Here is an 18,265-nt window from a genome sequence, read left to right as displayed (position 1 = left end):
AGAAGAAGCATTCTTATTGTTTCAATCAGTGTAACTCACAATTGGCTTTATTTTAGCCAAAGAAAAGGCAGACAAGCCCCCAGAATATAAATATTTATATTCAAACTTCTTTATACCAGCTGAACCCTAAAATTCTGGAATTGAAGGTATTCTCAAGAATTACTGAAGTTGTTTAACACTTACTGATTGCCCACTCTGTCATTAGAAAGAAAACAAAATGAGTTAGCCTGGGTAGAATTGTAAATAATTATTTACGTTGACCATGACTTTTCCAAGTGGATAGGGTATGAGAAAAATAGAAGAGGACATTAAAAAACACACTTCAGAAATTAAACCTAAATGTTTTATCATTTGTGTACTTATTTATGCTGTGTGAAGGTAATTTTTAATGGGGCCAAGCAGGATAAAATGTCATTAATACAAAATGCCTTTGCAGCATGGTAAATCAGAGCACCACAGCATGAGTGGCATTTTTCCTTTCGGTTGTTCTTCTCTCAGCCCTTGTGGGTTGTCTAGGATCATGGAACTGGGGCATCTTTGGTGTCAAAGAATTTATACTAATTCTCATTTCCTTGCTTGGCCCAGCCCTTTGAAAAAAATAACTTGAAATCACTTTCATTATAGTATATTAATTTTTCAAAGGCTATGGTAGTTAACTTTTAAATGGAATGTTATTCCATACAGATTAAAAAGCAAAGACTTCAGTTTCTGAAAGCCCTATTTGGATCTCAAAACTTAAATGCAATCCCCTTTGTAACTATACTCATTTCTCCCATCAAAATCATTTAACACCAGAAATTATTTTCTAAAGAAACACAACACATATTTCAACTCCCACGTAATAACACCGTAAATTTGGTAACATCTGCATATTTTCTTTACTAATTGCAGTGCTAGTCTGAAGTTAATTATATGAAATTGATTTCTTTTTCCCAAGCACAACTTTTATAAATCACATTTCGTGTAATTGGTACTTTGAATAATAAATTGTTTTCCAGCTACAGCATAATGTTTGATATTGCTAATGAAAAGATTTTAATGTTCAGCTGAGCTATTATGAGAAATCTTATTTTGTTTTATATTTTTAAATACAATTCTCCATTGTAGCACACTAATTAACCTGATAACTACTTTTCTTTTTTTGAATCTTCAGTATAGCATTATGTAAAAACCATGCAGTAAATAGCAGGAGATACTGTTTTCATAATGCAGCTACATGTGAATCCTTCAACTACAGCATATTTTTCTGCTTTGGGTACTTAATAATACTTTTGCATCACCATTGTTTTGTGACAAGCACAGCACCACAAACTCAATAGTGCATTAATTTATATTATATATATTTAATAATCTGCATGGTATTTATTAAATCTTACCTACATTGTCCCAGTACTGTTGCTACCACCTATGTGGACAAAGGGAGAAAAAAACTGAAAAACTCAATTCTTGCCCTATTTTAGTTCATAACTAGTTGGGATCGGTGTTGACTAACAAGACCCCATGAACAGTTTTCTTCCAATTTTATATTGAGTGGCATTATTCTCTGCATTGTGTTGTATGGATAAGACTATCAAGATACTAGAGGAAAGAAAATTCATCGTAGGTTAGAATCATTTCAGGAGGCTTTGTGATGATAGAGATAGGACTTGAAATGGACATTGAAAAATTGATTAAGATTTTTCCACTTGAAGTTCTGGCTCCCACTAGAAATGGGAGCAATAGTGTGAGCAAGACCAATAGCTCAGAGGCAAGACCAAGAATTGGAACGGGCCAGGAGCGGGGGTTCACGCCTATAATCCCAGCACTTTGGGAGGCCACGGTGAGTGGATTGCTAGAGGTCAGAAGTTCAAGACAAGCCTGGCCAACATGGCAAAATCCCATATTTACTAAAAATAAAAAAATTAGCTGGGCATGGTGGCTCATGCCTGTAATCTCAGCTGCTCAGATGGCTGAGGCACAAGAATAACTTGAACCCTGGAGGCAGAGGTTGCAGTGAGCCAAGATCATGCCACTGTACTCCAGCCTGAGTGACAGAGCAAGACCCTGTCTCAAAAAAGTAAAAATGAAAAAAGATTTGGAGTGTTCAGAAGACAAAGAGACCTTCTAGGTCTCCTCAAAGAGTTTATGCTGGGGAGTACTGAGGTGTCCTGTTAGATATATATTATGAAGTCAAATTACAGAGGGCTAGGAAAGCCAGGATGAAGTATTTGTGACATTGACGCCTCACAGAAAAAAATATTTCTGAATGGAGATACATTGACGCTTCACAGAAGGCTGACCTGAAGTCCAGAGACCACAGTAGATATCAGGGTCTATAAAACACAAGGAAAAATAAATAAATGATGTCAAGCAATGTGGGCAGCAAACATGAAGTCTGTGCAGCAAGACAGTCTTGAAAGTAAGGCCATGTCAGCTTTAGCAGAAACACCTACAGTCTTCCTCTGGGGCAGGAATTATTTCCAGGGTTGTAAGTAGGTATGCATGAATCTTTTTTTTTTTTTTTTTTTTTTAAGGCAGGTTCTCACTCTGTCACCCAGGCTGGAGTGCTGTGGCATGACCTCAACTCACTGCAACCTCGACTTCCCGGTTTCAAGGGCTTTTCCTGCCTCATCCTCCCAAGTAGCTGGGATCACAGGCACATGCCACCATGCCTGGCTAATTTTTGAATTTTTAGTAGAGACGGGGTTTTACCAAATTTGGCCAGTCTTGAACTACTGACCTCAGGTGATCCACCCACCTCAGCCTCTCAAAGTGCTGGGATTACAGGTGTGAGCCACCATGCCCAGCCTGGTATGCATGAATCTTCTACTGGAGACATGACTGGGTTAACCCAAATGCAGTGGTGCAGTTGTTGACAAGTCCTGATATGGTCAAAATGAAGTTTCAGAAAAATGAACCTGTTACTGTTAGGAAGAATGGGTTAACACAAGGTGAAGCTTACTGAAATGCCAGGGTTTCAGTCTAGGTCCTACTGATCACTGTGCAGACAGCCAGTCACCGAGACAGGTATTACCAGGGAAGAAGGCTTTAATCAGGTACCATAGACAAGAAGATGGGAGATCAGTCTCAAGTCCATCTTCCTGACTAAAATTAGAGGTTTATATAGCAGCGAAGAAATGTAACCATATGTGAAAAACAGTAATTAGGGAGGGTAAAGAAAGGGAAGTTGGTCAACAGTAAGCATGGGGTTGGTTAGGCAGTCATGATGGATGACGTATCTGGTGTCTCCTTGTCCAGATGCAGTGATCTGCTAAGTTTCGGCTCCCTGATACTATCTAGAGATTGTTTTCCTGCAAAAGGAACTTGGATATGACAAATGTAACCTTTTCAAATTTTAAGACTGGGAGGATCAGTTTCTATATTTATGCAAAGAAACCACAAACATCAGTTCTGTGGGACAACTGGACTCATTTCAAAGCTAGGTTTAGATGAGGCCTTGAAAACTAATTTCAACAAATAAGGAGTAAACTGATAGGGGCTTAGGCAAAGATTGTTATTGTGGGCATTGAAAGGAATTAATACAGCTGAGAAATAACTCGAAAAAAGAAATGTAGAAATGAAAGGTCAAGATTTCAAGCCTGGGTAAAGAAAGCAACAGTAGTTTCATGGGCAGAAATACAAGAGTTGGAAAAGAAAATTATAGATGAAAATCTGTTTCCTGATTCCCTTTTCTCAATCCAATAAAACTTGGCTGCAAATATTCACATCATATGGCCAAGGTCCACCATGCTGAATAAGACCACACTGGATCTCATGGAGAGTTTGGAGTGACATTTATTTTTTTCTTTGTCTTCTGGCCACATCAGGGTTTTAGAGTAGCTCCTGAGACATTTGTTTATTTAAGGGACATGGAATAATTAAGGCCCTACCTACTGTTTAAATGCTGATTGAAATATACTGAGACTTTGACAAGGAAAACACCTTGGATTTTGGATGGATGATCCATGTTTTGAGTGGACATCAACATTTCTGTTTACAAGAAAGTTCCATCTGGGTAATGCATTTGATGAAATGTTTTCTCCTAATTAGAGCTTTCCTCTTATTAATTAGACATTGTCTTCCAGAAAGTTCTTGCCACTAAGACAGATAAAATGGGTTGTATGGCTTATCACTCAAAATGAGTTAAAATAGCAATTGTTTGGGAAAAAAAGTCAAATGAGACGTTTAATAATAAAATTAACAATTACTATGTGTCATAAACTATAAATGCTTTATATGCATTATTTGATTTAATTAGCACATAATCCCATGAAATATGTACTTTTATTATCCTCATTTTCCAAATGAAGAAACTGACCAGAGAGGTTAAGTACATTGCCTAAGATTATGCAAAGTTATTTAGGTATAGAGCCAGAGTCAGAACTACATCTAACATGATGCTGAAGTCCTCATTCTTAGCTGCTACACTGTGCTCGTCTCTTCTGGCTTCAGTGATCAAACAAGGTGACTGTGAATTTTACTGAACATTTCCACACTCAACCCACAGAAGACATGATTTCTTTCATGTGTGATAAAACAAGGTTTTATATATAAAATATGCTACTGAATGTTTAGCAACCCATGTTCTCACATAGCTGGCAATGGTATCTTATTGTACTGGGCTCAGTTCAGTTAGGACTTAAATTTCTAGAAGCCGCATATAAACATGTTCTAAACATTTTTTTTTTGCACTGCCTTGGTAACTTTATTGTGAACTGAGTGTTCTATGAGCATCCTAAACTTGAATTGGAGATATGGAAAATTATTTTACAGTGAGTTTAGGAGAAAGCCAGGTATTGCCCAAAAAAAAGGTATAACATTCTGAATGCTATTAAAAGCGATAACAACCACAAAGTGTACCTTGAAAAATACTCCATAACTGAATGAATTTTGAAAATAAATATCTCATTTTTATTTGTATGTAAATAAGACTTTCTAATTCATCTATTTCTAACAAAACTTATGTTTAATAATAGACACAAAATGCATGCTAAAATAGTAGAATTTTTTCTTCACCTATAAAACTAATGAAAAATGGTTTGTTATTTTCACAGCTGAGTTTTTATTCCTCCTGTGGGGTGTTTATCTCTGCTATGCAGTGCGGACAGTCCCATCGGCATTCCACGAGCCCCGCTATATGGCTGTTGCAGTTCACAATGAGCTCATCATCTCTGCTATATTCCATACAATTAGGCAAGTGATCTGTAGAGCTAGTAGATAACTATTTTATTTTTCTGATGTGTTGCATTTTAAATAGCAAAATTAGATAAGATGCATAACAGACTTAGGAAAGATGGCATTTTATAAGTTAATTTCTTTTACAGAGATGGAAAATGAATAGCTTGTGTTTAAAACTGTTGTTCTTAGTTCCTTCAGCTGTGTTGCTTATTACTTTCATCTATTTCGAAGGTTAACTCAATGTTATTGTATTATCTTAAACCACTTATGGAAATGTAATGGAACATTGTTTATAACATGTAACACTTTTCATTCTGAAGGTATAAAGCAATACGTGCATATGTTGTAAAGCAGATATATGTAACTCGTCTATGTTTTCATTCATGTTTAATGGGCTGGTTTATATTTTCAAAATCTCAATATTTGTATAGACAACTTATATGTATGAATTCTGTGGAATTCTAAACACAAAAACTACTTCAGCCTGATGACTAGATTATCATGTGCAATGGGCAGTGTCACTATCACACACTCTAGTAATGAACTTCTGGGATAAGAATGTATAGCCTGGTCCTCTATTTTGTGATCATCCCAGGTTTCTCTCTAGCAGACAAGAACAAAGGAGGAAGACAGTGGCTTATTATGAAGTTAACAAAATGAAACATATGACTTATCTTCTGAAAAGGTGTCACCGATTCATATTTGAAAATGAAAATCTCAGGGCAGAACTAAAAGAATCCTATCATTTAAAAAACAAAAAATGTGTTTCAATTGCTTGACAAATAGGGAAAAGGACACATTTAAGAAAATTAGAAATGTTGAATATTTGTCTCTGCCCTCAATGGAGAGAAGGGATCCCCTTCTTTGGTTTCAGCTCCCTTCTTGGCCTTCAGACTCTCCTGGAGATCAGTGAGAATGGGAGAGGGGATGGGAAGAGGAGGCTGTAGCCCCGGGGAGTTTTGTAGGATGCCTATCTTCTCTGACTTTAGTCAGCAGTCAGAAGATGTGATCTTGCATCTTTAGAAAGAGATGATTCCAGACAGCAGTGGACCTCAGTTACAGCCTGCACTTTTAAAACTTTTAAATAAGAAAAGGAGGCATCTATGGTCTGACAAGTCTGGAGACCCCATCAAGGGGCCAGGAATCTAGAGAATTGGCCTCTTAACTTTGTCTTGCCCTCTCTCAAGAGAGAGGAGAAAAGATGTTAGAAGAGGAAGAAAATAGAAGAACGGAAATATAAGATTATAAGTAAGCAAAGGAATAAATGCTTTTTCAGCTAGTCAGACTGGAGTTTCAGGACCTAAGAGGGGATGCCCTCAGTCAACAATTTCTTGAGCACCAGAGAACACGTCCTCCTGATACCCCAGCTCCAATAGCCTTGACATTTTCCCCAAACTGTCTTCCAAGAAAAGCTACTTTCTTGTTTGTTTCCAGAATATCAAGCAGGCATATTTCAAGATATAACAAACATGCTTTTATACAATCAGTTACAGGTTAAATGTTAACATATCAACTTAAGTTAAAAAATCAGCTAAAGAATTATAAACCAGTAAGAAGGCTTCTTAGAAATGAGTCTAAATGTCTTCTATCGTCAAAATGTGATTATGTAGTGCAGAAGATTGTCCGCTTTAGCCCTATAATAAGCTGCTAGATTTTTTTTTTTAGAAACAAATCAATTGTCTTAAGTACTTAAATCTGTTTACAGATTTTAAAAGTACCTAAATATCCTTCTATATCTTAAAATTTACTCTGTTCAGTTTTCATCATTAAATTTCTTTTCTCAATAGATTTCAAATTCTAAGCTGGCCCAGGTTCTTTCAGGAGTAGGCATGGTAAATTATTCTGAAATGAATTTTCAAAAAGTTTAATAATAAGGCAATAGATGGTTGTTACGGAAAAATCCTAAAATGATAAAGAATAAAGTAAACTCCCTAATCAAGCCACCTAAAGATAAGTACCGTTAACATCATAGTATATCATTTTTAGATGTTTATGTCTGTTTGTAAATTTATGACAAATTGTACTTTATAGTCTCCTTTTCAGAGTGTCACAATGCAAGTTAGCATGTTGAGAAGTCGTGCTTCAAGAAAACCTACTTAGTTTTATTTAACCAGCATTTTGCACACTTAATTGACCATGGAAACCCCCTAAACTTCACTTGACATTTGATAACAGCATCCGCACTTTTTATTACTGATTTAAGGTGACAGAAGATATATATTACTGATTGAAAGCAACTTGACTACTTGGCTTTACATTTTTCCTACACAGCCCCAAGCAACCCATTGGCTCCGCCAGAAGAATCATATAAACATGAACTTTGTTCTTGTAGACACACACACCGATTGATTGCTCCACGTTGAACCTAGTAAATTTGGTGTTGAGTACATATGATGTACTCACAAGATCAATTTTCTTCCACACAACTATGTGGACCCCTGTTACTTTTGGAAAGGGAGAACTTCCATTAGTAGCAGTGTGACACAGAAAGACTAACAAGCTTGATGAGCTTTGATTTTTTTAGCAAGCTTAAATAAACCTGAAGAGGCCCTATGTTTTAAGTTCCAAATTTGACCTACTGTATCTTTTGGCCTAGATTAGATTGGATCAGACTGTGGTATATTGACTTTAAAGAATCATAGCATATATTAGCTCTCTCAGAAATTTAATTTATATGGCTATAAAGGATGAAGGGATGGATTTATAGTTTAACACAGTAAATCTGCAGAACACTGATTTGGGGGAATTGATAGGGAGCAAGTTATAGGCAATAATAAATCAAGTATGTACAATGTCTTGTTTACACATGGACTGAATTTATACATGCGATGGTTCAAATATATATAAAGTCCAAGAATAAGCAATAGCATAATTTAAATCAGCTATATCCATCTTGTTAATTTTATCCTTGAATATAAAATAAGGCTCCCAACATTGAAAAATATATTCTCTATCAATATAGCATGTGTCCTTTCTTATATGCTTAAAATATAAAATGGTGTGTGTATATATATATAGATATACATATATAAATTAAAAACTATGACTATACATTATATACAGATTTACCTTCATTCATATACCAAATTGTCAGATTGCACAAAAATAATAGTGAAGAATTAAGTCTAAAAGGATAAATAATGCAGAGGTGTTCTTCCCTGCCTGTTTTAATCCCTTATTTTTAGTGCTAAGCATAAAGCAAACCTTCGGGAAAGTACAAGACTTTTAAAAATGTGTTTCTTTTTAACCTCAGTTTTCAAATATTTTATGCTGCTGGCTTTCAGACCTATTTTTTAAAAGATGAAATACCCTTGAAAAAAAATAAAGCTTTAAAATTACTGCAAAACCCAGTTTTTCTCAAGATATTTCTACTCAGAATTGCAACCTTAAAAACCTGGCAGTTATTTAAAACTGACTAATTTCAGAGTGTTGTCTGTATATTTCACAGTTGGTAGTTTTATTTTGAAGATTCACTATTTTCATTTAAATTATATGCAAGCATTTTTTTATTCTAGATATTGTCATGCTAGTTTAAAGTTTATTTGATTTGCACTTAAGATGGAATTCTTAGTACATGAGGATCCTTTTATGAATTCATCTCCTTTCCTATAACTTTCTACTCCAATACTGGACTGACCCCCAACAGACTGGGATTATATCATTTTTCCAGAGTGTTATATCCCTTATATGCCTCAGAGAATGTTACTGAGTTAATGATCCTATTTCACTGCTAAAAAAAAAAAAAAAAAAAACTGACCCAGGAAAACAGACTATGTCAAAAATCTGTTTTGACAAACTTTTGTCAAAACTGGTTCAGTTTTGCAGTCATATTCAAGGTATGTATAAGGTCACTTTTCTCACAAAGAAGTTAGAGAAGACGGTTAATCAGAAAGCCCTTTTTAATGAAACGTGAGCTATTGCGATGAGTGCTCTGCACTTTATGCATGTTACAAGCCTATTTGGTTTGCATCTCTAGACACAAGGGAAAATAATTCTCCATTTTGGGTAACTCCTGAGCTTTCATTTTAGCTTGATATCCTTAGGGGAGCAGCATGAAGTGAAAATGAGAAAGAAATCCTCTTGATGACATTATTTTAAACATAAAAATGACAATTTACTTAGAAAATTTGTCATGAATATGGTAGAATGAAGATAGAAAAATTAGTTTCTTCCTACTTTAGCTATTAATATATGTTTGTTTTGTGATTATAATATGAGCATTTTCTTAGGATATTAACTTTGCAAACTTGATGAGGTATATCATTAAAACAAAATTGTAATCCTCTGATTTCAAGTGGTAAAATATCATATTTTGCTTTCATGGATAAACAATAGATAAGACCTTTATAAAAGCAACCCCTGGTTTCTGCATAAGGATAAATCCTTAAAATGTGAACTCCGGTTTGTACATGTACCTATTAATTTATGAAAGCATTCCCCAATTACTAGAGTAGACCTTAGTACTGAATTTCTCCTCACCATTTTTCCTGCAGAGGCATCCTGGAATACAACTTTATAAATTTCTTAATAAGATTTTTAAATGCTGCATTTTAAATTATTTCAGACTACTTGATAATTTAGAACAATTTATTTTAAAGGGTACATTTTATAAACCATTAGTATGTTTCATCAGATTGTTTTATCCATTAAATTGTTTTATCATTTCATCCTTGTATCACTCACAAAGATAGATAATTGCCCACCTTTTATTCTTAATTCTAACTAATGTTTTAAAAATCTAAGAATATTGGAACTCATAATTTGCCTACAAATTTGGATTATACATTTGTAGCTCACTCCTCTTTTGAATTTACATATGTTTACCACTTTGATTTTTAGAGACCACTCTACATACAAAATAATCATCTTGGGAATTATTATGCTGCCTTCTTGTTATTGTTAATCTAAAATAATAAATAATAAAAGGTTCATATCTTATGCATCAAATTAAACTTAGACTTTATTATTCTAAGATGAAAATATATGCCATAGAAATAGCAATGCAATTTCATTTTTCTTTAATACAATAAGGAAAATAGTTTCCAAGTAATTCTGCTATTTTTAAGTAGAATCTTAATCTTGGATTGTTAATGAATTCTCATTTCAGATTTGTTCTGGCCTCAAGACTTCAATCTGATTGGATGTTGATGCTCTATTTTGCACATACTCATTTGACTGTGACAGTCACCATTGGGTTGCTTTTGATTCCAAAGGTATTCTTCTAATACTACTTTTTTGCAAGACTTATTTTAAATGAACATGGAGTTGTTTATCCTATAGGCAAAGGGACATATGGAAATTTGCTTAATATTTAAAAGAGTTTTAAAACTTCCTCGTCAGGAAACTGGGTGTCTGCTTTCTTTTTGGATTTTGGAAACTTCTTAAGCTTTACTTATTATACGATCATTGTAGCTGTAACATCAAGATCACTTTTTAAAGAAACTCTCCTATTCTAAGAATCCTCTTTTTTGGATTCATATTCAGAGAAATCATGTGTTTGAAACATTCAAATAATTTTTATGTAAATAGAAATAAACTATGATATATAGAGTAATCCCCATAATGATAGATTTGACAAAGATACATCCAGGCAGCACTATGAAATGAGGAGGAATGAGCCAGGACTCAGAATGCAGGGATTCTAGACTCATGCTCTACCAGAAACTGGCTGTTTGTTATGACACCAGCCAGGACTTGTGATTTTTTTTTTTAATGATACAATAGTAAGGCTACCTGGAATAAAATAAAATAATATTGGAGTTTTTCTATGAGGGTAATGTGTTATACAAATTATAGCATTGTCATAATTTTCCTGTTTTATGCATACAGAAACACAATGTTAGAACACTGTGTATCTTATCAGTGCCCCACGATATAACGTTAGCACAGCTGAAACCAGAATTGTGATTCCTTGTCTTTCACTCCAGGCTTTTCCTCAATTCTCACAGTTAACCAAAACATTGAGATTCAGCCTGACTGAAAAGGCCAAACAGTTGTAAACAGAACAAGATACCTATTTTATTCTCTACTTGAGTTACATCAACTAGACACAATTTTCTATAAATTATCTTAACTATTTTAATACTTTGCAAAATACAATTACACTTTCATTAGCTAGATGGAGGTATACTGAGATTTATTTATTTGTTACTGAGTTCCAAAGAGAATTGAAAACATATGTTCATACAAAACACTTGTGCATGAATGTTCGTAACAGTGTTATTCATAATATCCAAAAGCAGAAACAATCCAAATGTTTTTCAACTGATAAATGTATAAACATGTGGCATATCCATACAATAGAAATCTTATTTGTCAATAAAGAGGAATGAAGTTCTGGCACATGTTACAACAATAAGAAGTGCAAAAGCCAGACACAAAACGCCACACATTGCATAATTCTATTTATGTGAAATGTTCAGAATGGACAAATCTACAGAGATAGAAAGTAGATTAGTGTTTGTCACAGGCTGGGGGAATGATGAACAGACGTGATTGCTTTTAATGGATTCAAGATTTCTTTTTGAGATGAATATTCCAAAGCTATTCTGGAATTAAATAGTGGTGATGGTTGTACAACTTCACAAGTATACCAACAAGAACTGACATGTATACTTTAAAGTTATACATTTTATAGTATGTGTGAATTATATCTCAATAAAAAGAGAATTTAAAAATATTATAGAGGGGCATTTCTAGGCATTGTTATATATCCTTAAAATAAGAGAAATGAACAGATAAAAACCTCTATTCTCATGGAACTTATATTCCAGAGAAGGGGAAGGGAAAACAGATAAATAAGTATTTAAAGTAGTATTTTAGATAGAGATAAGTGCTATGGAAAAATAATAAAGCAGGAAATGGACAACATATGACAAATGACTTTAATTCTCAAACCCATAATTGTCTCCAAGACTTTGGGCAAGAAAAAAAACTTCATTCTTACAAATGACCTCCAGGAGGTGTAACCAGTAGTGTATGGTATTTTGGAGGGCATGAAGTCTATTATATTCACAATGTATGGCCTTTAGTTCATGGCATCTGTCAGTCTCACAAACATATGTAGAAGAGTAAAAGAAAGATTCATTTTATCAGGAAGGTTGAAGCAGGAGGATGGCTTCAGCCCAGGAGTTTCAGGCTGCTGTGTGCTATGACCAGGCCTGTGAATAGCCACCGCTCTCTTGGCTGAGCAACAGAGTGAGACCCTGCCTCTCTATGTATATAACTATGCAATCTCTTACAGTGAGCTAACATCTACAGCTCATACTGAGTTTCTGTTTCAGTTTTCACATTCAAGCAATAACCCACGAGATGATATCGCTACAGAAGCATATGAGGATGAGCTAGACATGGGCCGATCTGGATCCTATCTAAACAGCAGTATCAATTCAGCTTGGAGTGAGCACAGCTTGGATCCAGAGGACATTCGGGTAATGCCAGTCATCTTTCTTCCTATTTCAGATTGGTCTCATTTACACCAGCAGGCATGTGTGGGTTGGGGTGTGTGTGCGCAGGTGTGTCTCAGAAAGAGGAAATGTGTTTGTGTATGAACTGAAGATGTCAAACGCAGAGTTAATCCAGTTCTAAAATAGATGAATCATAGTATAAATTAGAATTCACAGGCCATTTCAACTTTTATAGTAGCCTGGCCAGCCTTAGTAGTCTTGACTGACTTAATAGTATTCATAGTGATGAACTGATTACATGTGTTCCATAATACATGTTTATGACATCTTGCTTATGGAAAGGTAGGATCGATCCCTGGAGCAGAGAGGAGAGCCTGGATTATTTAAAATAATCTATGACAACATATCAGCATCTAAAAAAAGAAGATGCTTCAATGGACTGTTGCCCTCTAAGCCTCATCTAATATCACATGTAACTTTATCAGTGGCTACCATGATGCTTCCAATCCTACTCAGGGATATGGTTCACCTGTAAACAGTATGCTGTGTTTTGTTCTGGTCCGGGCTTAGTCTGGTCCATACAAGCACTTTGAATGTGCAAAGTGTTTGCTCCTTGATACAAGGTTAGAATACATGGGTTTATGTCTTAAGGTCCACACTTTGTGAGAAACAAAAGAATCAGAAAGTACAAATGAGGAGAAACTTGACAAGTACAGATGTCAGGTAAAGCTGTAGGGCAGGTGCCCTCACAAGCCCAAGTTTACTGAATTCCGGTACCATGTAGTGATCTTCTGTGACTGAAAAACTCAATTCTTCTTTGAATTTGCTTTTGTTCTGGCAGGATGAACTGAAAAAACTCTATGCCCAACTGGAAATATATAAAAGAAAGAAGATGATCACAAACAACCCCCACCTCCAGAAAAAGCGGTGCTCGAAGAAGGGCCTCGGTCGTTCCATCATGAGACGCATTACGGAGATCCCAGAGACGGTCAGCAGGCAGTGCTCTAAAGAGGACAAGGAGGGCACCGACCATGGCACAGCCAAAGGCACTGCCCTCATCAAGAAGAACCCCCCAGAGTCTTCAGGGAACACAGGGAAATCCAAGGAGGAGACCCTGAAAAACCGAGTCTTCTCACTCAAGAAATCCCACAGCACTTATGATCACGTGAGAGACCAAACGGAAGAGTCCAATAGCCTACCCACAGAAAGCCAAGAAGAGGAGGCAACAGAAAATTCCACGCTGGAATCCCTGTCAGGTAAAAAACTAACACAAAAACTAAAGGAAGACAGTGAGGCTGAGTCCACAGAGTCGGTGCCGTTGGTGTGCAAGTCAGCAAGCGCTCACAACCTCAGCTCAGAGAAGAAGCCTGGGCACCCACGCACATCGATGCTACAGAAGTCTCTCAGTGTCATAGCAAGCGCCAAGGAGAAGACTCTTGGATTAGCTGGGAAAACCCAAACAGCAGGTGTGGAAGAACGCGCTAAAGCCCAGAAACCTCTGCCAAAAGATAAAGACACCAACAGAAACCACTCAAATTCTGATAACACAGAGACTAAAGATTCTGCCCCCCAAAACTCAAATCATGTGGAGGAGCCGAGAAAGCCTCAGAAATCTGGGATTATGAAACAACAAAGGGTCAACCCCACCACTGCCAATTCTGACCTGAACCCAGGCACCACCCAGATGAAGGACAACTTTGACATTGGGGAGGTGTGCCCTTGGGAGATTTATGACCTGACCCCTGGTCCTGTGCCTTCAGAATCAAAAGTTCAAAAACACGTATCTATTGTGGCTTCTGAAATGGAGAAAAACCCAACTTTTTCCTTAAAGGAGAAATCTCACCATAAGCCTAAGGCAGCTGAAGTTTGTCAGCAATCCAACCAGAAGCACATAGATAAGGCTCAAATATCCCTTTGGGAAAGCCAAGGCCAGTCCATTTTGGAAGAAGAGAAGCATTTGATTTCCAAGACTCCAGTTCTCCCAGAGAGGTCAAAAGAGGAGAATGGAGGTCAGCGTCATGCAGCCAGTGTGTGTGCTGGGCACAGTGAAGCACTGCCCCCCAAAGCTGTAGCATCAAAAACAGAAAATGAAAATGTAAACCAAATACGACACCAGGAAAAAAAGACATCTTCTTCTGAGGAAAATGTCCGTGGCTCCTATAATTCAAGTCATAACTTCCAGCAACCTTTAATATCACGAGCAGAGGTGTGTCCTTGGGAGTTTGAGACCCCAGCTCAACCAAATGCTGGAAGAAGTGTAGGTTTACCTGCCCCTTCTGCTCTAAGTGCAAATAAGATAGCAGGGCCTCGGAAAGAAGAGGTCTGGGATACTTTTAAAGTGTAGCATCCCCAGGAAGAAGAGGAAAAGGAAGGAACCCCGGGTTGGATATGAGAAGATGTAAGAATTTAAAATTCCCAAGGAGTATTTGTCAATCAAGGAAAACATGACAGATGGTGCGGTGAAGTCAAAGGCATGGGCAGAAGAGGACTTGGGGGCAAGAACAACGTTATAATGGAGAAGTCAGACTTTGGCCAAGAAAGTCCTTCCCCTGGTAACACCGGGAAAATCTTTCCACTTCAGCATGTTTAAGGAAAACAGCCCACAATGTCTGCCCTCATCAGTATGTAGCCATGGTACTTTGAAGATCCTAAGCCAGGCAAAGCAGGAGGCACAGAAGATGTACCAGATTTGCAAAGAAGGAAAAGGTAGAGACGTATATAACTGAAATTCTAAGTAGCTGACCAAGAAGAACTTATTTACCTATTTAACCTTGATAGTACTGCTAACTTAATGCATCCCAAAAATACCTTTTATATTAATGATTGCTCTCATTTTCTTATAAATGTATGTTTCAGTACATTGTTGTGTCTCATATTCAAGCATTCCAGATTGTATAATTTTTGCAAATAACTTTAGTATTATGTGACACAACACATTTATGCAATCTGCAGCTACTCACTTGTTATTGCATCTTACAGAATACCTGCTATCTATCAACTTTAGTTGATTCTTGAAGTACAGTAAGCTTTCTCTGGCTTGGGAAGCCATAACTGTTATGATAAAAACTTTTAGCTTTGGCTGTGGTTTATAAATTGTGACTTTGGATTTGACTCTATTATTTCACATCGTAGTTTGTTATACTGTCTTAATCAGGGTTTTTTATACAAGTTGAGTTAATTGTTTTGCCCTTCTTGTTAGGACTCAGAGCTTTATTAATATTGGAGATTAAGTGGTCCTACTCAGTCATATGTGTCAATAAGTTAAGGACAACTTATCCATTGTTTATTCAAAGTCAGACATAGATAATACCTTCATTCCAATTAATTGTCCCTTTTAACTCTTTCAGTATTTCATACTTAGCAGCATTTCCTAAGGAAGAAGCTAAGAATGAGAATGACATGAGATGACATGAGAATTATAGCAGTACTACAGACCCAGGAAGTTTGCCTTTCAAAAAAAAAAAAAAGAAGGAGGAGGAGGAAAGGTAGCTTCTGATAGCACTTTCAAGGGATTATTTTTTTAAAGAGAAAGATTATGGTAGCATCAAGATCATTGTATGGATATATTTTTATTATGCATACTAAAAATACAGTATTTTAAAATGTCTTAAACTATTTATTCTCATAAACTCTTATTCATTGCTTCAGCTAGAGGTAGAATTTTCTGGGCTCAAATCCCAAAGAGGTTTTATAACCTTATTTATTCAAAGCCTATAAGGTGGTATGGAATCTTCAGTCTCCCAATCACTGGAAAATGTCTAAGTCCTGCAAATTGCCATTATGAGCCACGTGCTCCAAATACAACATGTAAGGTCTATTTGCAAGGCAAAACAGCCCCCAAAGCATATTTTGTAAAACTTATTGCATTCCACGCTGATCTCTTGGCATGGGAATCCTAAGCTGCCAACTTAGCTCTACTGATATGATCATGAAATGAGATTCCAAAGCTGAGTTTCATTTCATTTAAACAAAAATCACTTAGAAATAGAACTGAGACTTCCCTTTTTCTCCCTGTGAACTCTGAGTGTCAACTGCTTATTTGGCCAGGACACTCCCAGCACAAGTAACTCTTTTTTATGTCACAAGCAGCAAGGAAGACATGCTAGGGTGATAAAAGATGGGGAAACAGAATCAGAGGGTGTATATAGGGCTGTTCTTAGAGAATATTATTTTCAGTGGAAGGTAAAAACAGAATTCTCCATATCCATCATCAAATTTTTCTCAGTGATTTTTTTATTCAGGAGTAAATAACAAGCACTCCACTGTTCTGCAAAGCTGTGCACAAATCTTCCTCACCCATTTGCTGGCTTTACGCATTACTCAGGTTGGTGGGATCGGTTTGAGAAGATATAGAAATTCTATTTTTGTGTCTTTCCACCATTTCTTTTATCCCTTCCTTTTCAATGAAGGCCTATATGCTTGGTGACCTCCTTTAAGGAATCTTTGTGAATTGGGTTGGAAGTTCCTAGACCCACACACTCATTTCATTTATGTCTAAAATCTGTTCGCACTTGATTCGTTTTTTGAGAAATAGGCGGTCAAGCATCAGTGACTTTCTATTGCACTTCAGGATTGATCCTGCTAGAGATGTGACTTAAAAAGACTTGCCAAATTATACCTTAGCGACATTCTATAGTTCATAGATTATTCTCCACCAGCATAAATCAGTGAGAGTGCTTAGAGTCTTTCTGAGAGTTTTATTGCCATTATCAACAAGAGAAGTAGAAATTTACAAGTCAGGAGGTTATTTTTCCAGATTGATAACCATAGAAAGGGAATAAACACTTTTAAGGTCGCAAACATTTGCTAGGTTGTCCTTCTCAATGCATGTGCAGGCTGCATCCTGTCCTTGTTTTTAAGCCAGGGTTTATAAATAAGTAGATTTATACCAATCTTAATAGAACTGTATATTTTATGCAAGAATTAACTGCTTTATGACATGAAGTATAACTCAACCCATTGTAAACTTTGGTGGCAATATGGATTCGAAACTCGACAGTTCTCTTGTATTTGCTTTCTAGGTTTCTGCATGCAAGTTATGACAGGTAGGACTGAGAAAACACTGCCTTTTGACTTCTAGCATTTAGCAACCGAGAGTCATAGAGTCAATAAAGCTGTTAAGTCTCTTCACTTAATCTGTGGTTCTCCTAAAACTATTATCTGAAACCTACAGCATCCCACCATGAAATATTTGGTAAATTTATGTTGTGACGTGTTGCAGCATGTAAATAATTATAACTTCTCTGCAATAAAACATTTATATGAAAGTGATTTGTGGGGATTTGTGTGTTTATCTATTGAAAATTGAGTTTATTTAATCTAACCAACTTAAAAAGAAATTCCATATATTTGTTCAGCTCTGGTATCCTCGTGCACATGCCTATCTGTAGGAATAGGTGATCAGCCAAATGTGGCCTCAAACACACAGGTAATCATTCCGAGCCAGTCAAATCTATTAGTAGTTTCGATTTCAGAAGGCTCTGCCCAAATGGGAACTAACAGCTGCCTTTTTGTCTGTTTACTCCATATGCAGTACCAGTAAATCTGCTAAGCAGTGATTATATAAAGATAACCCCTTCAAGAGTATTCAGGCCCATGAGAGTATCCAGTCACTGGCATAATAATAGGCAGATGAGCACAACTAAGGTTAGAAGTCAGGGAAGTCTCTCTAGAGAGTTCAGATTCACCAGGTTTAAATTCTG

The 18,265-nt window shown here is 36.3% G+C and overlaps 1 protein-coding gene across 1 annotated transcript in view; it reads left to right on the top strand.

The window, feature by feature from the left end:
- Positions 1-17,834, top strand: part of GPR158 (G protein-coupled receptor 158) — a 400,381-nt gene extending 382,547 nt beyond the window's left edge. The window contains exons 8-11 of the mRNA XM_032243850.1: positions 5,034-5,172; positions 10,265-10,370; positions 12,441-12,587; positions 13,405-17,834. Coding sequence (XP_032099741.1) covers positions 5,034-5,172; positions 10,265-10,370; positions 12,441-12,587; positions 13,405-14,907 — 1,895 coding nt within the window. The 3' untranslated portion in view covers positions 14,908-17,834. The remainder of the gene's footprint in view (positions 1-5,033; positions 5,173-10,264; positions 10,371-12,440; positions 12,588-13,404) is intronic.
- Positions 17,835-18,265: the final 431 nt, after the last annotated feature.

The sequence above is a fragment of the Sapajus apella genome, unplaced genomic scaffold, assembly GCF_009761245.1.
Source record: "Sapajus apella isolate SASKATOON/1434 unplaced genomic scaffold, GSC_monkey_1.0 scaffold53, whole genome shotgun sequence".
NCBI classification, from domain to species: domain Eukaryota; kingdom Metazoa; phylum Chordata; class Mammalia; order Primates; family Cebidae; genus Sapajus; species Sapajus apella.
The sequence above is the reverse complement of the archived record's forward strand: the minus strand, read 5'-3'. Positions and strand labels throughout refer to the sequence as shown.